This window comes from Plutella xylostella, chromosome 3 (genome assembly GCF_932276165.1).
Source record: "Plutella xylostella chromosome 3, ilPluXylo3.1, whole genome shotgun sequence".
Classification (NCBI taxonomy): domain Eukaryota; kingdom Metazoa; phylum Arthropoda; class Insecta; order Lepidoptera; family Plutellidae; genus Plutella; species Plutella xylostella.
The window spans coordinates 6,228,186-6,255,092 of record NC_063983.1 but is presented as its reverse complement, the minus strand read 5'-3'; the positions used below and the strand labels follow the sequence as shown (position 1 = coordinate 6,255,092).

Sequence of the window (26,907 nt, the reverse complement as noted above, 5' to 3'; positions counted from 1 at the left end):
GTAATAAATATGTCATATTATTATTATTATTGTTTCCTTTACTACGATTGAAGAGACATTTAGGAAATTAGCAGATACCACAAGCGACTTTAACGAGACGCTAGACCTCAACCTATTTTGATCCTTGAACCGTAGGATAAAAGGGTTAATTTGCTGTGATGAGACCGTACGTGAATTTGTAAATGGATAGGGCTAGAGCTGCGATTAATTCATCCTTCCTTTATTGAGGCGGAGGTTTTGTTTCGGAGCAAGAAATTGAGGGACATGATTAATTGGTATAAAAACAAGGAACAATTAGTTACTCCTTCAAAAGGGAGCGGTTTTTAATGTAGAAAATATCAGCCCGACATAAATTGGAATTAAACCAAAAAAAAATACAAATAAAAAAAAGACACACTAAGGCCTTGTTTCACAATGTCTGGTTACGTGTGAGGTGAAAAACATGCTGACACTGTAAAAAAATTATAACAGAGAGTGACAGCATGTATTTTATCTCACAGGTAGCCACTAACCAGACATTGTGAAATAGGCGCTTAGATACCTAGTTTACCTTCGATAAAATGTATGAAAATTTGCAGTATTGCAGTATACTATACAAAGAGTGGATATTACATAACGCCATAATCCTTGTCTTATCTAAAGTCACTAGCGGTGTGTAATCTGCATATAAACAATTTCGGTATGAGCTTTGTATACGCGGGATTGGGTTCCGGAGATATTTGAAGTATGAAGGCGTTATTTAGATGTTTGCATTTTCCATAGTACAAAGCCATAGGAAACAGTGTCCCAAGGTACAAATTTAATCGTGTCCCAAGGTACAAAAAAGCAATATTTAACCAAAATTTAAATATCTTTATTTTTAATTAATAGGAATCTTTCAGATAATTGCCATGTCATAAAATTAAATAACTGAAAAGTTATACGTGACATCCATGACTTTATTTTCAGCATGCCTCAATGAGATAAAGCAACACAAAAACTATACAAAAGCTACTTTTGACTCCAAAAAACTTCATATTGTCTTCACCACACACTCGATGCTGGTATGATCACGAGACTCACTAGTTTTGCCAAGCGAGTAAAATACTATGCCTAGGGTAGAATTTTAATGTGTTTATTTAGCCGGTTTTTAAAATACAATCAATGTCCCGAGGTACAAGCGTCCCAAGGTACGTTACGTTACCCTAATTGTACAATTTTAGTTTGTGAGTGATTCTCACGGGAAAACTTTTTAAGGCGAAGCGAAGCTCACGGATACAGCTTGTAATCAATATTTCATTCGATTTTATTTGAATATCTATTCAAGTTTTCACTCATCGTTATTTAAAATCCTAAGCTCATTTCTCACAACTGCCGTTTTTTTACCGAAATCAAGAGGAAATCAAAATGAAACGTTAGGTACTTAGCAGGACCCACTCAGTTTCAGATTTCGGCAGTCCCGCCGGATCCCCTCATTCCGTCACTAATGGCGCCGGCATGCGATCTAAGTCGACCCAAACGCAGAAAAATCGTAAAACCTTTCACAGGTCCTGATTCTAAGGGTGCGTTCAAATTTAGAGTTTAATATTCGCAGTGCTGTGGTTGCACTGCTTTGTAACCGCAACCTACATGTGCAACATTAAGCCCGAAAATCGAATCAGAATTGGCGAAAAAAAAGTAATTCCCCATATAAAAATTTCACGTGACCAACAAAGTTTCCATGGAAAATGAATATTTTTTTTGGCGAATTTTGAAATTCTGATTTCAATTTCGGGCTTAGATATAACATGCTGCACATGTAGGTTTCGGCTTATTATACCATTTTTGCAACACCCTGTATAGCGAGTGATAGCAACGCTTCAACCGCGCCGCAGCCGCGCGTCAGTTCATCGATCGACGCTCAAACATAGCAACAATGGCAGTGCGACCGCAGCAAATGAGAATGGCCAAATCTGACCCGCTTTGCAGCCACTAACCAAACCTATTTTTATTCCATGATAAAGATGTTCTAAATGAGGGAAAAATATTTTTAAAAAATCTACACCACGTTTTAAAAAACTTAGTATGAGGGAAACATCTAGTCAGTACAAAGACTTGATCTTTCAGCACCTATATCTTCGTTTTCCCACGCCTCATAATAATACATTTTACAGCAGGATATACTGTAGTCATGGGCTACACATCAGTATATGTTTCTTCAATGGCTGCTCTGGCGGGTCATGGCGCCATAGAGAAATGGCCATTCTCCTTTGAAGCCGCTTTAAAGGAGAATCTGATCGTAGCATCCAATGTAACACGCAATGAAAGGAATTCCCATACTTGAAATCCTTTGTTCATGTGCACAGTGTTCATGGATCGTACGGGCGAGGCGTGACCATGGGAATAGGGAATATACATGTATTTTTTTAATATTCTTATTCGATAGATTTACATTGCTTTATTATAGTAATTAAACAAATTCAACGCAAAATATTGATGGAGGCATAATTTTGAAATAACCATGTTTATTAATAAAAATAATATTTGACCTTTATTTGAATCAAATTGGACGGTCGAATGGCGTAGTGGTTAGTGGTCCTGACTGCTATGCCGAAGGTCCCGGGTTTGATTCCCGGCTGGGGCAGATATTTGTTTAAAGACAGATATTTGTACTCGGGTCTTGGGTGTTGATATTTATATTTAGTATATATCTATCTATGTATTTGTGTAGATATATTAGCTGTCCGACACCCATAACACAGATTCTGCATAGCTTGGGGTCGGATGGCCGTGTGTGAGATGTCCCCACATATTTATTTATTTATTTTTAAATGCATATTCCCTATTCTTTGAATGCGTGTAATGTAACTGATGAATGTTAAGTTACAGCAGTGTGTATCCACCTTTAAGTTCGAATATAACACAGTACCGAGTAAATTGTGTCTAGCCTCTCTTTTGTTGGTTTTGATTATCGGAGCCTTTTTCTTTGCCAACATACTTTTCGCTTCTCTACATAAAAAAAACACAAGTGAAAGTTTGTAGGTCTACAAGTTGTAGGTATATTTGTACAACAATGTTTGGGTTTCTTCTACTCTGTTTGTTGGCTATTTGGTATTCATGAAATAATAGCGAAAATATGAATCCTGAATAGTTTTATTAAAATTGGGCGGAGTTCTGTCATATTTCGAATTCAAATCCGTGCAAAATTATAGTAGGTATATTATAATGCTACACTATTCGGTCTAGTTATATTTCGGCTAAGATTATTTTTCCTATAAATTATGAATTGAAGTCTTAATAAAATAAAATAAAACACTACTATTATCACTTATTCCGCTTCATATTCTTTATATACTTATGACCAACTATTTCATGAATGCCCTACATTGATTGTGCGGTACCTTTAGGAAATTCGTAATTTTAATATATGAATGGTAGCTCAATAGACCGGGAATATTAACAGTATTCAGTATCAAAGTGGAAGCTATACATCAAGAAATTGTCAAATGAATTCATAACCGTTTCTCTGAAGCAATTACTTGCTAAATAGTGTTAAGTAGGTACTTACCTACATCTCAGAATATAACCGTTCTGTAATATTCACTCCACCGTGAAGGGTTTAGTGGGAAGAGCTGACAAAATAATTATTATTTCGTTTAATATTCTCTCAATATGTATTGATATACATATTCTTGTTACACTGTGATAAAAGCAAACTGAGAAATAACAAATAAGTACTGAAGTATTACTTTTCAGCAGTTTTTATAATAATATTATGTACTTATAAGCTAATGATTCGCAATCTTACTGAGGCCACTCGTGTTTTCACAAAAATATTTTTTTTGTAACATTTAAAAATATAAGCTCTATTTTCTCAATTATTATAGGTACCTACGTGAAATTACAATTTGAAAATACGATTTGTCCAATTATCCTACGACACATATTTATTATAATCTACTGTCTAATAATTCTAAATAATAACATCAGAGTGCGTGCAGCAATGTACTTTTGCCTACCCCGTATATCTAACCTACCACGTACAATATACTGATTGGTTTGAAATTGTATGTTAATCTAACAGTGAGAGCGTCAGTTGATAATAATATAACCGAGTGGTTATGTTCTGGTAAATACGTTATTGTAGCAACACTGCCGTAGTGGTGAAACTGTTTAGAGAATAACCTCCGTGATCTAACATCTAACAGTGTCGACCACACAATACACATCATAAAGGTGCCAATTGGCTGCTGGGTTGCAACATAGAACGCGTTGCAATATCGCTGTTTGGTTTCTATGTATATCTGGACTTGACTTTGTCGAGCTTCATGTCGTAGTTCGTCTAGTACAGGTTTTGCAATTGACATAAACAAAAAAACTTTTGGTTTTCTTCTGTCATCTGCATACATTATCTGTCAAAAGTATCGTGAAAGTTTCCACTAGAGACGCCACTTTGAATTTGAGAAATCGTATTTTTTTTTAGTTTTCGACAAACTATGAAACTTGTACCTACTAGACGCCCAGGTTTGATAGGTTGGCGAAAACTATAAAAGTTTACGTAATAGTTGAAAGTCAAAATAGTTGAAAAAAAAAGTTTCGTAATAGTTGATGAATATGTTCATTTATATGGGTTGAACTTCAAGCATTATGTGGGGTTCAAGATCCATTATGTCTCAGTTTAAGCCTTATAGAGTTGTATGTGGTATACAGTAGTAAATACATATTATAACAACGAAGTCAGAATAATGTTTGATATGAATGACATTAAATTTTACTGCGTTGAAACAACTAGCTCTTTTTAAACTACTTTGTAAGACAAATAGTATCTTTAAGATGAATCCTATATTTTGTAATTTTCCACGTAGAAATTTATGACAAGTCTTAGTACATAGACATAAATGTTAACGAGCTACTACGGCGTGGCTCGTAGCACTTTCATAGCACACTTTATTTGCTAGGAAAATATAAATTAGTGTTGGTGCTAGTCGAGAATGTGTGTTATTCCTAACAGAAGTTTTGATAAATAATTGTGCATTTAAACTAATACAGTGCCTCATTTACAACATAGAAGGCACAAATTTAAAATACAATCTACCTGATTCGGGGCATTCAGGTGTCAATTTGTATGTCCGCTTATATCTTTTTTGAGATTTTAAATTTTAAAAAGGCCAACATTTTTTGGAAGAATATACTCATTGTTTCATCGACTCAGATGGCTGTAAAAATGTAATGTAAAATATGATTCAGGAACTTCAACGGGAACACCTTTAAAACGAAATAAAGCTAGTTTTACAATTACCTTCATAAATTATTTTCCGAGTGCATAGTGAATATTGAAGTATCTTACATCATACAAAGAGAGCACTAAACTTCCTTTTATATATCCCTAGGGCGTTCTTTGTTCTCAGCTGTTATATAGGTACCTATGGTATTATAGTAAATATATATATTATGGTAAATATGGTATAGAATTTTGAAAGATGAAATTCAATTTATAATTATAAGCATCGGCAACTAACTACAGCTTGGAAGCGTTGTCCTACATTAAAATCCGTTATAAATATATTTTTTATATATATAAATATAATATATAATTTTCAGTACACCAATTTTCACTTAACAATATCCATATTCTGCCTAACAACTTATGTATTTCATCATCAGATACAACCGCGGTAAAATCCATTCACATGTGAAATTCATAGCACCCCTTTTTTAGGCGTTTGTTCAAAATCAATACCAGCGCCGGAAAATTCAACGCCACACTGAGATTAACAATACTAGCCGGTTATTTGGCGCAGTTTTCGGCCGCCATGTTTGCCTTTTTGACAGGCTTGTTATTGTGGAAACTTGACGCCGCTGTAAAAACAAATGACGTCATAATTTCCGGTCCGCTAGCCTCCCCCGCGTCCAGCCGTAGATAATCGCCAGGTCAGGACTGTGACGTCCAACGCTCCTTTTTTAAATGCGTATGAAAATACTAATAGACTATTCATAGACACCGTTGAGAACCAATGACCAGTTAAGTAAAAACGAGACAGATTGTTTGTCTGATTAAGTGAGTGGGTGACCTATATACACAAATACATAAAAATACATAATGAAATTGTAATAAATATGTCATATTATTATTATTATTGTTTCCTTTACTACTATTGAAGAGACATTTAGGAAATTAGCAGATACCACAAGTGACTATAACGAGACGCTAGACCTCGTCCTATTTTGATCCTTGAACCTTTGGATAAAAGGGTTAATTTGCGTGTTGAGCCCGTGAGTGAATTTGTACATGGATAGGGCTAGAGTTGCGATTAATTCATCCTTCCTTTATTGAAGCGGAGGTTTTGTTTCGGAGCAAGAAATTGAGGGAAATGATTAATTGGTATAAAAACAAGGAACAATTAGTTACTCCTTCAAAAGGGAGCGGTTTTTAATGTAGAAAATATCAGCCCGACATAAATTGGAATTAAACCAAAAAAAAATACAAATAAAAAAACCGGCCAAGTGCGAATCGGGCTCGCGCACAAAGGGTTCCGTAGCAGCAAATTACAGTTAAATCAACCTATCTCAAAAACTATAAGAGATACTTTGATCAAACCAAAAATCGTTGAAAGAGTTAATTAGCATGCATCACCTCTATTTTTTTTAGAATTTTATACCCCGTAGTTATAAAAATAGAGGGGGGGGGACATACTTTTTACGACTTTGAGAGCTGATATCTCAAAAACCGTTCACTTTAAGAAAAATGTTTTTTAGAAAACTTTATATCATTTTAAAAGACCTTTCCATTGATACCCCACACGGGTATGTACATCGAAAAAAAAAATTTCATCCCTCAGTTACATGTATGGGGGGCCCCACCCCCAATTCTTTTTTTTACTATTTAGTGTCATATTTTTGTAGCGGTTCATACAACACATATTCCCATCAAATTTCATCACTGTAGTACTTATAGTTTCCGAGTAAATCGGCTGTGACAGACGGACAGACGGACAGACGGACAGACGGACATGACGAAACTATAAGGGTTCCGTTTTTGCCATTTTGGCTACGGAACCCTAAAAAGACACACTAAGGCCTTGTTTCACAATGTCTGGTTACGTGTGAGGTAAAATACATGCTGACACTGTAAAAAAATTATAACAGAGAGTGACAGCATGTATTTTATCTCACAGGTAGCCACTAACCAGACATTGTGAAATAAGGGCTTAGATACCGAGTTTACCTTCGATAAAATGTATGAAAATTTGCAGTATTGCAGTATAATATACGAAGAGTGGATATTACATAACGCCATAATCCTTGTCTTATCTAAAGTCCAATGTCCTGCAGTTGACTGTTGTGTTTGTGTGTGCGTTCGTGTGTTTGTGTGTGTGTCTATGTAATGTGTGTGTGATGTACACTACAGGTACAATGAAACTCGGTACTACGAGTATTCGCACGATGCTCTCATTCACGATAATGATAACTGAATGGTGTATGAAGTTCCTGCACTAGCGGTGTGTAATCTGCATATAAACGATTTCGGTATGAGCTTTGTATACGCGGGATTGGGTTCCGGAGATATTTGAAGTATGGGTACAGATTCAGCTACATAAAATATACCTACCCATATAAGTAAATGTTTAACTAAGGTAAATGATAATTATGTAGGTTTACGTAGTTTAAAATATGACTATGTGACGTGTCAGTCACATAGTCATATTTACTTAGTTATACCTTTGCGAAATATCTATTATGACTAGAGTGACAAATATGAGTATTTGTAAAATTTTAGTTTGTGAGTGTGTTGTTTATTACTTTTTCACATCAAAACGGCTGAACGAATTTTAATGAAATTTGGTGTGGAGTTACCTGATACCCTCAATTAACACATAAGCTAGTTTTTAAGGCGAACCGAACCTCGCGGAAACAGCTAGTTATCAATATTTCATTCAATTTTATTTGAATATCTATTCAAGTATTCGCTCGTTGTCGTTTAAAATCCAAAGCTCATTTCTCACAACTGCCGTTTTTTTACCGAAATCAAGAGGAAATCAAAATGAAACGTTAGGTACTTAGCAGGACCCACTCAGTTTCAGATTTCGGCAGTCCCGCCGGATCCCCTCATTCCGTCACTAATGGCGCCGGCATGCGATCTAAGTCGACCCAAACGCAGAAAAATCGTAAAACCTTTCACAGGTCCTGATTCTAAGGGTGCGATCAAATTTAGAGTTTAATATTCGCAGTGCTGTGGTTGCACTGCTTTGTAACCGCAACTTACAGGTGCAGCATGTTATATCGAAGTCCGAAAATGAAATCAGAATTCCAAAATTCGCGAAAAAGAAGTAATTCCCAGTCAGTCATAGTAAAAAGTCACGTGAGTTTTCATGGAAAATGAATATTTTATTTCGCGAATTTTGACATTCTGATTTTAATTTCAGGCTTAGATATAACATGCTGCACATGTAGGGTTTTGCTATTTATGAAAACGATTTTTTTTACGTTTTCTCCTGTCATCAGGGCCTCTAGTACAAGTTTTGCAATTTATGTAAACGAAAAATTTTTGGTTTTCTTCTGTCACCTGCATACATTATCTGTTAAAAGTTTCATGATAGTTTCCATTAGAGGCGCCACTTAGTTTGGCGCCAGTTCGTTTTCGACAAACTATCAAACCTGCACTAGACCTGCTGATGTAACGTAGCATCCAATGTAACACGCAATGAAAGGAATTCCCATACTTGAAATACTTTGTTCATACGCATAGTGTTCACACAATGGGAATTCTTTGAATGCGTGTAATGTTACTGATGAATGTTAAGTTACAGCAGTATGTACCTATCCACCTTTAAGTTCGAATATAACACAGTACCGAGTAAATTGTGTCTAGCCTCTCTTTTGTTAGTTTTGATTATCGGAGCCTTTTTCTTCGCCAACATAATTCTCGCTTCTCTACATAAAAAAACAAGTGAAAGTTTGTAGGTCTACAAGTTGTATGTTTGTACAACAATGTTTGGGTTTCTTCTACTCTGTTTGTTGGCTATTTGGTATTCATGAAATAATAGCGAAAATATGAATCCTGAATAGTTTTATTAAAATTGGGCGGAGTTCTGTCATATTTCGAATTCAAATCCGTGCAAAATTATAGTATATTATAATGCTACACTATTCGGTCTAGTTATATTTCGGCTAAGATTATTTTTCCTATAAATTATGAATTCAAGTCATAATAAAATAAAATAAAATAAAAAACACTACTATCATCACTTATTCCGCTTTATATTCTTTATATACTTATGACCAACTATTTCATGAATGCCCTACATTGATTGTGCGGTACCTTTAGGAAATTCGTTATTTTAACACATGAATGGTAGCTTAATAGACCGGGAATATTAACAGTATTAGGTATCAAAGTGTAAGCTATACATACATCAAGAAATTGTCAAATGAATTCATAACCGTTTCTCTGAAGCAATTACTTGCTAAATAGTGTTAAGTACCTACATCTCAGAATATAACCGTTCAGAAGGGCTAGCACGGGGCGTAATTAAGACGTAACAAAAGTTTTCCGTCGCGCACGCTCTTGACTTGAGGCTGCGAGATGTGAGTGAGAGCGATACAAAACCGCCCTGTGCTAGCCCTTCTGTAATATTCAGTCCACCGTGAAGGGTTTAGTGGGAAAAGCTGACAAAATAATTGTTATTTTGGTTTAATATTCTCTCTATATGTATTGATATTGTTGTTACATTGAGATAACAACAAACTGAAAATAAGTACAATACAATACAATACAATACAATACAATACAATACAATACAATACAATACAATACAATACAATACAATACAATACAATACAATACAATACAATACAATACAATACAATACAATACAATACAATACAATACAATACAATACAATACAATACAATACAATACAATACAATACAATACAATACAATACAATACAATACAATACAATACAATACAATACAATACAATACAATACAATACAATACAATACAATGCAATGCAATGCAATGCAATGCAATGCAATGCAATGCAATGCAATGCAATGCAATGCAATGCAATGCAATGCAATGCAATGCAATACAATACAATACAATACAATACAATACAATACAATACAATACAATACAATACAATACAATACAATACAATACAATACAATACAATACAATACAATACAATGCAATGCAATACAATACAATACAATACAATACAATACAATACAATACAATACAATACAAAACAAAACAATACAATGCAATACAATACAATACAATACAATACAATACAATACAATACAATACAAAACACTTTATTTGCACCAAGAACAAAAATTACAAAAAAAACAAAACTTAAAAATAAAACATATTTTACGTACTGAAGTATTACTTTTTAGCGGTTTTTATTATTATTGTATTATTAATTAAATGATTCGTAATCTTACTGAGGCCACTCGTGTTTTCACAAAAATACTTTTTTTGTAAGATTGAAAAATATAGGTAAGCTTTATTTTCTGAGTTATCCGTGACATTGCAATTTCCCTAGTATTTTCGCGAAAATACGATTTGTCCAATCATCCTACGACACATATTAAAATCTACTGTCTAATAATTCCAAATAAAAATCCATCAGCGTGCGTGCAGCAATGTACCTTTGCCTACCACGTACAATTAAACTGATTGGTTTGAAATTGTATGTTAATCTAACACTGAGAGCGTCAGTTGATAATAATATAACCGAGTAGTTATGTTCTGGTAAATACGTTATTGTAGCAACACTGCCGTAGTGGTGAAACTGTTTAGAGAATAACCTCCGTGATCTAACAGTGTCGACCACACAATACACATAAAGGTGCCAATTGATTGCTAGGTTGCAACAATCGCAGTTTGGTTTCTATGTATATCTGGACTTGACTTTGTCGTGATTCATGTCGCAGTTCGTCTAGTACAGTGCCTCTATAACGAAAAAAGTTTTGATTTTTTTCTGTCATCTGTCAAAAGTTTCGTGAAAGTTTCCACTAGAGCGCCACTTTGTATTTGAGAAAACCTTCTTTTTTTTTGGTTTTCGGCATACTATGAAACTTGTACTAGACGCCCAGGTTTGATAGTTTGGCGAAAACTATAAAAGTTTACGTAAAACCGAACGTGGCTCTGGTTGCCAAATAATCACACAGAAATCAGTAGTGATGTTGCGATTCGCCGTCTGCAGCCACCTCATGCCGTCGGCTGCCAATTTGCACCTTAACACACCCCGAGAACACGTCGGTAGCAATACAATTATGTGAAATTTAAACTCAATTACTTCAGATATGGGTCGCGCGATAATTTGTCTTTTCAAAGGCGTCAGTCGTAATGTGATAATAATTAATAATAGGGTTGTGGTTTGTCGAAACTAAGTTATTATTGTAGGTACTTGCTGCATTGTTTAATTATTGTGAATGTAGTTATTGAGCTAATTTTTGTTTGTTTGAACAGATCTGACATTTAAGTCAGTTACAAGGTATGAAATGAAATTTAAACATAGGTACATAATTTTGGGAAGAAGAATTTTAACTATTGATGGCCCTTGTGTAACATGTGTTCAATTTGGGTTATTTATATTTTTAACCGTTTAATTAAGTAGTCCGTTTAAGAGTAGAGTATAGCACTTGCTCGTCCATACAAAAAGAGAAAACGTTTTACTACCCCTAAATATTATCCAATCTTCATGATTTTTTAATATGTTATTGACACAAGGAATAACTAGGTTTATAGGTTTTCCTTTTTTCAAAATTTTCTATAGATTCAAAGTTATAGGCACCTCAAATAATGTTTTTTTTGTGATTGCGACTTTGTTGAGTTAAGCCGTTTGTGGATCAATAACAACGTACCTATTTTTTAAAAAAAAGCGAAACCTATAAACCTAGAATATATTAAGCTGAAGCGATTGACACTAAAATCAAAGAGATTGGTTGATATTTAGTTAGTGTAAAACGTTTTCTCCCAAAACCAGAATTTCATCAAGAAAAGTACCTATTGTCAGTCCCGAGCTGCAGTGCTCTCTATCGCACGATTGAGGGTCGGGGGGGGAAGCAAAGCACACGTACGATAGGGATGTCCATAGTGAAGTCGATAGTAGAGATGGGATCCCGTCATCCCACCTGCGTTATCGATATCTATAGATATACACAGTATGTCCCATGTTAAATTGCACATCCGAATCATAGTGACACAACTCGTCATTCTAAACATCTTTTGTTTTAAGACTTTTGATTGTTTGCGAATTTTATTTTTGCTAATTCATAGAAACTTTGTTGGCTATGAGATTTTTTACTATAGACAGTAGATTTTTTTTCACGAATTTACAAAAGTCGTAAAACAAAAGTTGTTTAGAATAACAAATTAAGTCACTATAGTTTGGATGTGCACTTTAATTTGGGACACCCTGTATATAAAAAGATGTGAATGGGAAAAGTTTAAAGTACTAGTAGGTTTTCAAGCAAAAAAATGACTAGTGACTATATTATATTTAATCCTCACTCAACATGGATAAGGTTACTTAGGAAATTTTATTTACTTACATCTAAACTAACATAGTTACTTACATAAAAATATAATACTTACTTACTTACTATAAATTGACTTGAGGCCACAAAAGCGAATAATAAAATGTATTCTATGATATAATTACTTAGGTAAGTATACTAAGACATCATCAGCCAATAATCATCCACTGCTGGACATAGGCCTCTCCCAAGGAGTGCCACAACACTCGGTCCTCGGCCTTCCTCATCCAACCACTACCCGCTACCCGCCTAAGGTCGTCAGTCCAGCGAGCAGGAGGGCGTCCCACGCTGCGTTTGGCGTTTGCCTGTTCGTGGTCTCCACTCGAGAACTCGTCTACCCCAACGGTTATCGGTTCTTCGGCAGATATGACCAGCCCACTGCCACTTCAGCTTGCATATTTTGACAGCTATGTCGGTAACCTTAGTCCTCTGACGGAAAACCTCATTTCTGATATGATCCATCAGAGAAACCCCAAGCATAGCTCTCTCCATAGCACGCTGAGCGACTTTAAATCGGTGGACCAGTCCTACCGTCAGTGTCCACGTCTCTGCACCATACGTCATCACTGGCAGGACGCACTGGTTGAAGACTTTTGTCTTCAGGCTCTGAGGAATGGCCGAGGAGAATATGTGACGAAGTTTCCCGAATGCAGCCCAACCCAGTTGGATGCGCCTTGCAGCCTCCTTGTCGAAGTTGCTTCTGCCTAGCCGAATAGTCTGCCCGAGGTAGACATGTTCTTGCACAACTTCGATTGTTGCCTCACCAACGGCGACCGGCTCCGGTTTGATGTGAGCATTGTACATGACTTTCGTCTTGTCCAAGTTCATACCGAGGCCTACACGTCGGGAAGCAGCATTTAGGCCACTTAGCATCCAGCTGAGTTCATGCAGAGATTCTGCCATAATAACGATGTCGTCCGCGAAGCGGAGGTGTGACATGTACTCGCCATTTATACATATGCCATGTCTTTTCCAGTCCAACGTCTTAATGACATCTTCCAATGCATTGGTGAACAGTTTCGGAGATATCACATCCCCCTGTCTCACTCCACGTTGCATTTGGATAGGTATCTTGTCTTATGGTCCTGTACTTGGACAGTCATAGTAGCGGCATTGTACAGACATCTCAACACCTCGATATAGCGCCAATCGATTTGGCATCTCTGCAAGGATTCCAAAACTGCCCAGGTCTCGATGGAGTCGAAGGCTTTTTCATAGTCCACAAAGGCTGATTATACTCTTCGGTTTTCTGTATAATCTGCCTTACTGTGTGGATGTGGTCTATTGTACTAAAGCCTTTTCGAAACTGAAACTCGTCTTACTTTTGGGCAAGACGGTTCGTGATAACCCTTGAGAACAGCTTGTATACATGGCTTAAAAGCGAGATCGGTCTATAGTTCTTCAGAAGGGTTTTGTCACCCTTCTTAAAGAACAATACCACGACGCTCTCAGACCATGCCTCCGGTGTAATGCCATTGTGAAGAACCGAATTGAAGAGCCTCTGGAGCTGTTCGAGGATTGCAATACCTCCAGCTTTCAGAAGCTCTGTAGTAATTCCGTCTTCACCCGGAGCCTTGTTGTTTTTAAGCTGCTCAAGGGCTATCCTAATCTCGCCTATGTCGACGTCAGGGATGTCGTCAGTGTAGTGGCGTATTAGTGGCGCTCTGGAATCGGTGAGCTGAGCCACAGACTTCTGCGCGTGTGAAGCATAAAGTTGTCCGTAAAAACCTTCGGTTTCGGCAAGAACCTCCGGCTTAGAGGCAACGATATTACCATCTGCAGACCTCAACTTCGTCAAGTGGCCTCTCCCAAGTTGCTGAACGAAGACTTTTGACCCCCGATTTTGCTCAATTGCTGCTTCTATGGCGCGTGTGTTGGAGCGACGGAGATCTCTTCGTATCAGCTTCTTTATACGCTTGTTGAGTACCCGCGTAGTTCTGACGAAGTGCCACCTGCCGACGGAAATTCGCGTCTCTGCCTCATAAGCTCGAGTGTCTCGCTTGAAAGTTTAGACTCCTTGCTTTTACTTCTCATGGTAAAAGAAATAAATACTAAGACAACTCAAGATTTATAAACAGCTCCGAAACTTTGTTTAGGTACTTATAAAATTATATTTTTACAAAACTATCATAATGTTTTTTAGATTCACTGCATATATAGATGTAAATAACCTTACATACAAAATGATAGTCCAAGTACCGGCAAAAGGTCTATTTTCCAATAATCAAAAATCCATTTTATGTACTTAACTACTAACTCGTTACTAGGTAGGTAATTACCTACATAATAAAATACTTACTCACATGAAATTATCACTAATTACTTATACTTCTTTCTATTTATCTTCAATAATTTCAAGTTTCGCTCACAAGTCACAACTCACAAGCACAACACAGAAATAATAATATGAAGGTAAGACGAAGACACTCCGTGTTTGGTCGCAATTTCTCGCCAACCGGCGCGGCGGCGCGGTGGCGGCGGTGGCGGCGGTGGCGGCGCGGCAGCGTCCATCGATGTGTGCGTGACGCTACTTGCATGTGTGTGTGCGGTGCCCGGCGCGGGCGAGTGCACGAGCGACAGCAATACTTTTCCTAAATACCTATTTCGCTAGGATCGCGAAGCTATACTCTCCTCTTAAAATTAAATAATTTCTTTCTAATTAGTGTTTTTCGAAATGGTTTTCTATTTTATTTTTAATAATTTTTAATTGGTGAAACCATTGACTTTACTATGTCCCTTATTCTCCACTGTGCCCTGTGTGTGACAGAAAGACATTGCTACGAGTTAACTTCTCAAGAAGGAGGAATTAATTATGAACAGTGAGGCAAGGGCGGCTCTTTGTACCTAAATGAAATATATTATGTGCAGAAAACGCTACGAATTCCCAAATTGTACAGTAAAATAATTAATAACTTTTACGCAAGTACTTCGGATAGAACTAAAGCTAAAGATCGCATCCAGTGGCGTGCTTTGGGAGAGGCGGCCTACGTCCAGCAGTGGACTGCTATAGGCTGATGATGATGATGAAGTCATTCAGGACAGGTGTGCAAAGCTGAGAGAGTAGGTCCCTAGTCTCTGCTTGCAAAAAAAAAGGAATGTTCAGTTATTCGTAAACTGGTCGAATTTACCACTGCGACAAAAAAATACTTATGACATATTCATAATTTTATTATATTATATTGTCTACCTTTAATAGGTATTGTTTTTATTTAAAAGACATAGAAAAACATAATTAAATATTAAACCTTTAGGATTGAAAAACGAGATGTGCTACATGTTTGGCAATACACCTATAGTACCTAGAAGTAGCTCCAAGCTTTACAACACAACAAAATATAATATTAGGTCCTTACATATGAAATTGGCGTTTTCTATAGGAGGAACATAAAGTCGTTTTTTTTTTTAAATGAAATATATTAAATTAATCAAAGTATGTACCATTGCTATGTATGCACTTTTGCCATCTCATAGGTAGTTCATTGATCCCCTTACTAAAAAAACCATTCGGGCGGGAATCAATAAAATCTTTGAAGGCGGTTTGGTCTGCCCCATCGGAGTTGAATTTTTTCCTTCCAAGTAGTTATCCAAATTGCGAAAAAAATGGTAATCTGTTGGAGCAAGGTCCGGAGAGTACGGTGGATGTCTAAGACATTCTAATTGAAGCTCCTCTAATTTGGTAGCCGTCTGTTGTGCAGTGTGTGGTCTAGCGTTGTCCTGAAGCAGCAGTGGCCTAGAGCGATTGACCAGCCCCGGTTGTTTAGCAGCTAGCTTTTCCATCATGTTTTGCAGTTGCTGACAATAGATATCTGCCGTAATCGTCTGGCCAGATTTAAGAAAGCTGTAGTGAACCACACCGGCACTAGTCCACCAAACACTTACAAGCAACTTTTTTTTAGTCAAATTTCGCTTAGGGCAGGATTTGGCTGGTTCGCCAGGGTTCAGCCATTGCGATGAGCGCTTCCGATTATCGTAGAGGATCCACTTTTCATCACAGGTAATGATTCGATTTAAAATTCCTTAATTATTGTGCCGGTTGAGTAACGTAACGCAGCAGTCGACGCGCGTTTGTCGGTTTGCTTCACTCAATTCATGAGGTACTCACCTTTCAAGCTTTTTCACCTTCCCAATTTGCTTCAAGTGGATTAGAATAGTTTTATCACTAACACCGGAGCTTGCAGCTAACTCGGACGTGGTTTGCGATGGATCCGCTTCCACAACAGCCTTCAATTCTTTATTATCAACTTTGGTCTCCGGCCGTGCACGAGGCTTGTTCTGCAGGTCGACATTTCCAGAACGAAAACGTTGGAACCAAAAACGCACTGTGTTTTCTTTTGCGACACCGTCACCATACACATCATTAATCGTTCGAGCCGTTTCTGCAGCACTGGTGCCACGGTGGAACTCATACTCGTAAATATCGCGATATTTCAAGTTTTCCATTTTGTAAACAGAGTGACACAAAGAAAAAAACAAAAGAAGAAAAAACAAATGAATTAGGGGGTTTGGAACACAAATGCATGAGTAAATAGCTGTATGAATTTGAATTTGGAATTCCTAACCATAAAGGTAATATTTGAGATCAAAGTGGCCAGTACGACAAAACGCCAATTTCATATGTAAGGACCTAATATAATAACTTAATTTTTATTTCACAGATTTTCGTTTTCTACATTAAAAACTACCGTGTCGGTACAATTTAATTTGTTTCGATTGTATACCATCGTAATTTTTGGCATAAAATTTCCGTGTTTAGCTTTTCGGTTGGGATCGGTAAATCGCGTAAAAGTTTGGTAAATCCCCCGCCATTTTTTTCATGAAAAGGGACGCTGTTGAGGGCATATTTCACGAACATAATGATTACGGTTATTGTATAATGGTGAAGTCTTGTTCAAAATGTTTATTAATATTTTCACGTTGTTGTTGTATCCTAAAATCAGAGATATACAATATTTATACATATACTGTACTACAGTAATTAGAGTCTGGATTAGATATGTTTTGTATATAATTAAGTACCTACAACTGCGACAATTGTTTTTTTTCAATACGTACCTTCATTCAATATCCGTGATTTATGACATAACCCCACCAAATGATGAAATCAAAAAAATATTTTGACTTTGGAAACCTTAATTATATCATATTTATTTATTTATAGAGTCCTATAGCGGATTTCGGCTCCTAATAAAATACTACGCAGGAATACTTTTGGTCTGTGCAAAATACGTAGGTTTATAGTTCATTATACATGTATGTTTTTCCGATATGGAACCTAGCCAACAAAGAAAGAATAGTACATAGTCTAGATGCCCCAACTTTGTATTGAACGGTGAAAAATAAACATTTCCTAACATAATAGGTAAGATATATTACAAAACACAGGATCGCGAGTTTCTATTGAGTATCTCTGCTACTTTGATTTCAGGGTTTGTTTATGAGGTCGTTGGAAAACAACAAGATTTGTAATAGTACCTACCTAATGTTTTGTCAATTTTTTTTTTTTGCTAATTTCAAAAACATTTCGATCAATAACTGTTCAGAATGAATCACTTGCAACACCCTGAATATTATACAATTATTGTATTTATTTATTTTATCCTTTATTGCACAAATATAAAAATAAGTGTACAAAGGGTGGACTTAATGCTACAAGAATTTTCTACGAGTCAACCCACAGGAGGTGCAAGAAAATTTGTGAATATTGTACAGGCTAGGTAGGTAATATGCAGTTTTCATAAATACTCTAAATGGTCTGCAAGATAATCATGTGAATTTAGGTCACCCATAATGTTTGTGGGTCAGTCATATTATATCGATTGCAGACTCCAGACAGGGAATTAAATAATACTAGATAAGTATATTAATTTTATAATAAGTATATTTCAAATTTGTATAAGATATTGAAAGGTAGTATTGGAAGATAAATATTTATGCCTGTAGTTTAATATATATTATAATACAATACACTTTATTTGCACCAAGAACAAAAATTACAAAAAACAAAACTTAGAAATAAATACAGTACAAAGAGGCGGCCTTATTGCTTACAGCAATCTCTACCAGACAACCTTATAATAAAATTAATTACGAATACCAATTCTATACTAAAATTAACGGAACATAAACTTTAGAAAACCTGATAATATACTTAGATAGGTACTTACTGTGAATCTTGCAAAGATTATCTGCCCAGCAACAATATTTTATTAGCCAGATTACGTTGTCAGCCCGTGTTTCAGGAAAATGGCGAAATGGCCACCACAGGGACATGAGGGAATAAAAATATTATTTGCTCTGTAGGTTAAAGATTACGAAGATTAGTATTAGAGAAGGAGGTCTATAATGGTACTCACGTAGTAGGTACAGCTTTTATATGATTTTCTTTTTTTCTTTTGACAGCGCTAACTCTAGACCGGGAAAAGTTGGAAAATTATTTGAAATCAATGAAGAATACCTCGCCAGACTTGAAATTTCGGAGAATAATTTGTTGCCTTAGGTCAGATTTTTCAATGGTGAGATATAAGTCATATGGGGAATAATTAATGTATGAGACAGTAACAGCAACAAATTTATTTATCTGACTAAAATATCAGACCTTATTAATATAATTTTGGTGTTGACTGTTTCTATTCTGTAGTTAGCTTTATCAAGTCAACCCCAGCACTTAAAACAGTACTAAGCAATAGCAGCACAATAACAAATTATTATAGGTAATAAATGGTAAAAATAATCTTTGTAAATAAGGGATTTGTGGTTATATGTACTCGTAAGTTCATTTGATGTAGGTTGACACTTAAGACGGATATTACGTTTTTGGGCCATGTCGAGACCAACGAAGATTTTTTGTCAGCCGTATCCCAAAGCTAAGGCTCGCTGACAAAATGTTATCCCGTAGTAATTGGTTTTTGGAATTAAATAAACATTTCCGAATGATTTCACTTTCAAATGCGTAGGTATTTGTAAGAACTACTTAATTATTAACAATTCCTATGCACTTAGGTATACACAGTAGGTATTTTTGGATGATGCAAAACGCCAGGCACGGAAAACCAGACCGAAGCCCTCCTACAACTACACGTACAACTCGTCTGGCCAACTGTACTGTACGCCTTGTAGTCGTGTTTTCAAGACGAAGTTTGGCTTTGCAAGTCACATCAGAGCCCACCAAAACAACAACCCGGATTGAACATACAGGAGTCGCCGTCGCCGGATACGGTGTGGAGGACATGATGATGATGATGATGATGATGATTTTTGGAACTTGCTCAGCCAGTAGCTGTAAAATATCAACAGAAGTGCAAAGGTAATCATAACATTTTACTTTGTGTCTACTAGGTTTGACTAGCAAGCTGGAACGACAATTTCTAGATATGGAGCATCTATGATCTGCCTCTAATAAGAGACGATTATTGAATTGTTGAATTGCTGCTCTAATGATAAATTGTATAGGTACGTTGTAGAGCGGTGGTAGCTCAGTCGGGTAAGCGTCCGCTTCTCACGCCAGAGATGCGGGTTCGAATCCGGCGCTGACATGTACCAATGAGTACTTTTAACTTAAGTAAAATGTTTACCATCACTCTTACGGTGAACTAAAACATCGTGAGGAAACCTGCATATCTAGATCTAGCACATCTAGATATGTGAACCCACCAACCCGCAGTGGACCAGCGTGGTGGGAAATGGTTCAAGCAGTTTAGAACTTGCTCAGCCACTTACTGTAAAATATCAACAGAAGTGCATAGGAAAAGGTAATCGTAACATTTTACTTTGTGTCTACTAGGTATGATCTGGCGCAAGATGTTGCGCATACCATAGACAGCCTTCAGACGGAATGAATCAAACCTGAATGAGCTCAAAATCACTGTGCGCCTGTCCGATATCTGCCAATCCCGCATGTTGAAATTTTTTTAAATCCCTTGAAAAATACATGTTGTTGGGTAAAGTGGAGGGAAAAGACGAAGGGGTCGTGCTCCTGCAAGATGGTGTGACCAAACCCAATCATATCTGCAACTCCGCCTGCACGAAGCTCTACACACTGCTGCAGACAGGAGCACCTGGAGGACACTGTCCCGGCCCAACCTCAATGCTGACATTGACTGGTGATGGTCACGATCCACATTCTATGGGGTGCGAACTTTGATGATGACTAGGTATGACTAGCAAGCTGGAACGACGAATTCTAGATATGAAGCATCTATGATCTACCTCTAATAAGAGACGATTATTGAATTGCTGCTCTAATGATAAATTGTATACGTACGTTGTATTCCTACTAGGTTAACCAGTGGGATCTTATTTTCCACTCGATCGACCTACGCATAGAACAGGATACAACACGGACAGGCCATTTTTCGCTAAATATAATACCTACAATACATTATATTGTCGAGGTAGGTACCTAATATTATTGTAAATTTCAAGCCTGTTGTATCTTATTATTATTATAAATCCTTTATTGCACATAAAACAAATATTGTACAAAGGCGATCTTAATGCTACTAGGCATTCTCTATCAGTTAACCTTTTTTACTTGACTCGAAGATAAAAATAAAATACGCACACGTACATGAATGTGTTTCTGAAAATCTCAATAAAATTTAAATCAATTAAGGGACAATTACAGTTAAAAATATGTACGCGAAATAAAAACGTGAATTGACGTTAATCATGTTGTTAATTAAGTTACATCACTGATAAAATTCCCCTCCATAAAATGACATAGGTATAGAAATCAGCATAACATTTTAACGAATTCAAAACAAAGTACAGCTAACAAGCTTTAAAATTATAGCCTTCGGGAGGGAAACTGAAAATAAGGAAAATATGCCTTCCGATGCCCTTCTAGATGTCAAGTTTGTTGCTTGAGATTTGGGTTCAATTTATGAGAGTCATTAATAACATCGGAGGTACGCTTACCGTTTATACTCCATCCATTATGATCCTGAGTAGGTGCTAATGTTGACGGCTAAATACGTAGGTAGTCGGTTTTCTGAACTTAAACAGCTTATAACATAAACTATTAGGGCCTTACCACAAAAACTTTGACAGTATTTAACGAGTGTTTAGCGATGTCAAACACCTACAAAATATGTCAAATTTCGTTTTAAAGCACAGCACTTGTAAAGTTTTTTGTGGTAGCATAGTTACGGTCTAACCAAACGTACATGAAACATTAATATAAGCTGCACTGCAAGCTATAATATTTTTAATTATACACTAAGAAATGTTAGAACATTAATAGAACATAATAGTAGTAAAGTAATCTCATAGAAACTTTCTATATCAGTCAATATCTTAGAAAAATTCAGATATGCCTTGGCTATCGCGATTAAAATTCCACTAGGAAAGTCTCGACACAAAGTATTTTTTAATTTTTATTGGTATTCTATTTCCTTTAAATAATAAAGCTTTATGTTGCCTTGGGGATTATTATGATGAGATTACAATTCTGCCTAGGTATATATAGTTTTATTCTTGCCTTCAGTTCCGTTACATGCCTAAACATGAAGACATCTGGACCAAATAGGGAGATGTTGGCTCAGCTCCATAATGGTTTGTTAGAAAGTAGGTTGCTACTGGTCGTTTTACGGTAAATATCCGAATATATTTTTTACTAGCTGTTCCCGCGCGCTTCGCTTTGCCTTAAAAAGTTTTCCCGTGGGAATTCCGGGATAAAAAGTAGCCTATGTTCTTTCCCAGGGTCTAGACCGTATGTATACCAAATTTCATTCAAATCCGTTCAGTAGTTTTGGCGTGAAAGAGTAACAGACAGACAGACAGACAGACACAGTTACTTTCGCATTTATAATATTAGTTAGGATTAGGATTAGGATGACGACCGAATGGCGTAGTGGTTAGTGACCCTGACTATTGAGCCGAAGGTCCCGGGTTCGATTCCCGGCTGGGGCAGATATTTGTTTAAAGACAGATATTTGTACTCGGGTCTTGGGTGTTGATATTTATATTTAGTATCTATCTATCTATGTATTTGTGTAGATAATATATCAGCTGTTCGACACCCATAACACAGGTTCTGCCTAACTTGGGGTCGGATGGCCGTGTGTTAGATGTCCCCACATATTTATTTATTTATTTATCTTAGATTAAAAAAAAACCTATAATTGCTAATGATAAGTTGTTTGCTATATCAGTGATCGGCTCTTCGGAAGGTATGGCTACAGTTAAGTTTGCAGATTTTAAGATAAGAAGGAAAAAGGCAGGACGTCTAGTTAAATACTTTTTTTTGAACCTTTGACGAATGGATAAAAAGTATATGCGACGAAGCCCTCCAAACATAGCCCAACCCAGTTGGATGTGCTTTGTAGCCTCATAGTTGCTTCAGATTCTGCTCAGACGAATACTACGAATAGTGTGCCCGAAATATTCCAGCAAAACATTGATTGTCGCGTCGCCAACAACATCAAAATCCAAGGTCCATGAACCCGAAATACTGAACAACAGTTCAATAATATAAAAAAAAAAGTTTCTACAAAATGTAAGAATCTTGGTTTTTTTCATTATAATTTAGGCATGAAAATGATTTCATGCGGGTTTTAACCAACTTCAAAAAAGGAGAAGGTTTTTAATTTGTTCTGTATTATCCTTTTTCGTTTTTTTTTATTTATAATTTTATTCAGGTGGTCAAATTTTTATTTTGAAATTTAAAATTCTTCACTGTATGTAATTAGATTGCTTACATAAAGCATTTTTCATTGACCACCAGCCAGCACTAGGCCAGCGTGGCCTAAACCCTTCCTTCATTGGAAGGAGACCCGTGCCCCAGCTGTGGACGTGATGGGTCGTGATGTGATGATGAACAGCATGATTTCTTCACAATATTATCAGGTAAATTACTTATAAACATAATAATTTATGCTCAAAGCAAAGTTTACATTAAACATAAATAAGATATGTTATGGTTAGCTAAGCAATATGCGTTGTATTATGTGTTATCGAACATTACTAATTAGCTAGTTTGAAATGGAATGCAAATTGTTAGAATTGTTTGTTGAATAACAAAACATTATGTATTACTTAATCTATTTCCATATTGCATCAAATAATAACAAATAATTGGTAGTTTCTCTATTTTAAATCTATATGGCCTATGTTAAAAGTCTATAAAGTAGCTTTTACGTTGCACCATAAAGTTGTAACTATTTAGTCATCTCTTTCACTCCACTGGGACCCATTGACGTCACATCTTTTATCTCTTTCACAGGGCTAGCCTAGACTTTACCCCTATTTACTTTATGATGCAGTCAATAAGAGTCAATATTAATTTGAAAATATTTTCAATTTCAAATCATCTAAGCAGGTTTTATTGAATGTTTCGTAATTAATTTAAATATTTAATATGAAAATTCTGAAAAATATCATAAACTCGTTGGCTTAACTAAGAAAAAAAAATAACGTGAATTGAATTCCCTAAAGATTTCAGACGCATCGCTCTAAAACTGTAACTGTGTTTGTCTTTATTAGACTCAACATCCCTTCACCTCTTACAGCTCATGGTTGCTCTCACTTCACAGAGCGAAGAGGAACAGTTTGAAACAGCTCTTATATTCAACTGAAAGCATACATACCTGATCTCAATTCGAAAGGCATGTTCAAGCGTGAAAAGCCCCCTCCCCTCCTCTCGTAGCGCGACCGAGGGGTCACAGACTGCCCTCACCTCCTCGCGACATTGCACGCCTGGTAATGCACTCACACACACACTCACAACCACTGGACACTGGGAAACAACCACGGAATTCGTTGTACAGGAGAGATGAGAGAAAGATGACCCGGAATGGATGGTTTTGAGCGCTACATGACGTAAGGTTTGCCTTGTATCGTGTCAGCGCTTTCGCGAGGCGACGGGACGCGGTGGATGCGGCAACGGGGGGGTCGCTTCTGCCGCTCGGATGTTCGCGCATGCCGCTGGTGCTCCCCGTCGCCATGACAACCGCTCTGCCCGGACCGTCTGCCCTCTCCCACTCGCCCAAAAGAATACAAATATCAAAATAATTGCATAATCGCGTGTGCTGTGAACAATTACTCCCATTTGTCTTCTCCAATCGCGGTGGTTAAGCGGAATGTGGCCGCAAATCAACTGGACAAGGTAAGTAATAGCCAATTCTGATAGCCAACGGATATCTTGCCGAATGCAGTAGTCGGATTACATAATAGATTAAATGTTCTAAATCGAATTGCATATATAGTGGGGAGGGAGAGGTTTTCGCGCAAAATGTTCCGGAAAGTAGGTTAGCTGTGAAATCAGGTCGTGGCACCTTGCAATGCACGGAGTCGGAAGGACAATGGACGCTATTACGGATGGTTTATTACCCCTGGACTTATATGCTATATCATTATAATAATTATTAGCCTGCTTAGCTTACCAATGTCTGGAATGTCTGGATAAAAGTTAGGTATGTGTGAGAAAAAAAAAATATGTTTTAACCTAATCAAATCGTTTTTATCACACAGATAACTTTAATCTATCAAATGCTGAAATGGGTACGATATACTTACACTTAATTTATCCAATATATCGTAGTAAGATAAAGTAAATACGAGCAGCTTCCGTATATCATAAACTGTAAAGAGACATCGTCAAAATATCAGCACACGAATCACTGTCACTGCCCTTATTGTTATTACCTACCTACCAATCGATATACGTTTGGTGAAATCAATCATTGTAGATAAATGATGTACTCTGTTTTTCATGAGCACATACGGGGAAGTAGATGGGTTAAAACTAATGATTAATGACGCTTCGAAGCGTTAATTCAAGATTGATGAGTGGATCAAGTTTGGATGAAACGTGAGAAGGAGCTGCATACCTAGCACGGGGTCACAATACGCGAATGAAAAGACGTGACAAAAGTTTTTCGTCGCGCTCGCTCTCGAAACCGCACGACTCGAGTGAGCGCGACGCAAATCTTTTGCTACGTCTTGTCTTGTCTGTCGTACTGTTCTTACGCGCCGTGCTAGGTATGCTGGTAGGTTCCCGAGCTATTAAGTCAATGTGCGCGTTAAATGGCATATTGCAAATTCCCCCCACGATGGGGAAGGGGTAAACGCGTAAAAACCTCCTCGGGCATTACGCCTATCAAGATGTAGGCCTTGTGAAGAGAGACAGCGGGTAGAAAATGTGTTGGATAGAGTGTTTTTAGGTACGATGGCCTGCGCCTAAAAGTATACAGGCGGAGTTTTTAAAATAGCTCCCTGATGATGAAGGGACCAGCTACATCTGTTATAAATCCGGGGACGTGTTGTGTGTGATGTGTGTAGCAGTGGTGTTTATGTGGATGTGCTTGAGCTCACATGAGCTTGAGATCGCTATTTTAAAAACTCCGCCTGTATACTTTTAGGCGCAGGCCACCGTCAAAGGGATTACAGAAAACAGTAAGGTTCTTTTGTAGGTAGGTATTTTGAAAAAATATAAAATTCAAACAAACTTGTTTTTTTAATGTAGTTTATAGTGTACTTACCACTACCACCCATTCCATCCATCCCACTAAAGGTTTTTACGTAATCTACCGGCACCGAAAATAATAATTATCTGTCAGTCGATAAAAATATCTGAAATATTAATCAATTAACTGTTGGAGTGTTAGATTAGAACGGAACCCCTTGAGACTTGAACCACAAATGAAGTGAGAATCTTGCGTCACTTGGTCGATTGAGAAAAAAAGCCACCCATATCTTGAAGAGTCATTGTTTGCACAACTTTTAGGCTGAAAATGTCGGTAGCTTGTTCAGTAAATTTGCATGATTATGAACACCGCACTTTTATCAGTGATCAAGCCAAAGATGTTTTTAGGGTTACGTTGCTCAAAAGGTAAAAGGGCCTGTTAATATTAGGTAGGTATATTATAAGTCCTAATATATTTTATAATGCCACACCGAGGTACTAACTTATAAAAGTAGCTATCCAATAAAAAGGGTTTCATTAGCTGATGCCACATCAAAAAGGCTAGGCAATATAGTTATTATTGTATGAAACATAATTTTAATTTAGACTCCTACGTCAGACTTCCTTCCCACAACATTATTATTATTACTTTAGAAATATTGAACTTTTTATTAAGTTATGCGAGGTCCAAAGCATAAACAAGGTCCCCAACTTATTTTTAATATAATGTAAGTTGTTTCTGAGTTTAAACTTCCAAATTACTTTGGGACTTCTTAATGTTTACTGTCAATTCTGTGCTCCCAAAAATGGTTTTCTAGTCAATTAAGAATTCAATTTTCAAAACAAGGTTGAAGTGAATTTGGCTAACTTTTTCTTATAAATAATTAAAGTGAACTGACTATTTCCTGAATTCCTATGCCAGCATGGTACGGGCGTAAATGATATAGCAAATTTACACTTGGCATTAAAAAGTTGCTACAATTTATCATTCAG

At 36.7% G+C, this 26,907-nt stretch overlaps 2 protein-coding genes across 3 annotated transcripts in view; one reads left to right on the top strand and one right to left on the bottom strand.

The window, feature by feature from the left end:
- LOC105386277 overlaps positions 1–24,397 on the bottom strand; it is a 214,179-nt gene extending 189,782 nt beyond the window's left edge. For both annotated transcript variants that reach the window (XM_048622993.1, XM_048622999.1), the window contains exon 1: positions 24,098–24,397. In XM_048622993.1, the coding sequence (XP_048478950.1) occupies positions 24,098–24,119 (22 nt within the window). In that variant the 5' untranslated portion in view covers positions 24,120–24,397. The remainder of the gene's footprint in view (positions 1–24,097) is intronic.
- An 85-nt stretch (positions 24,398–24,482) lies between these two features.
- Positions 24,483–26,907, top strand: part of LOC105382740 (MOXD1 homolog 1) — a 46,867-nt gene continuing 44,442 nt past the window's right edge. The window contains exon 1 of the mRNA XM_038116776.2: positions 24,483–24,615. The gene's annotated coding sequence lies outside the window, so the exon portion shown is untranslated. The remainder of the gene's footprint in view (positions 24,616–26,907) is intronic.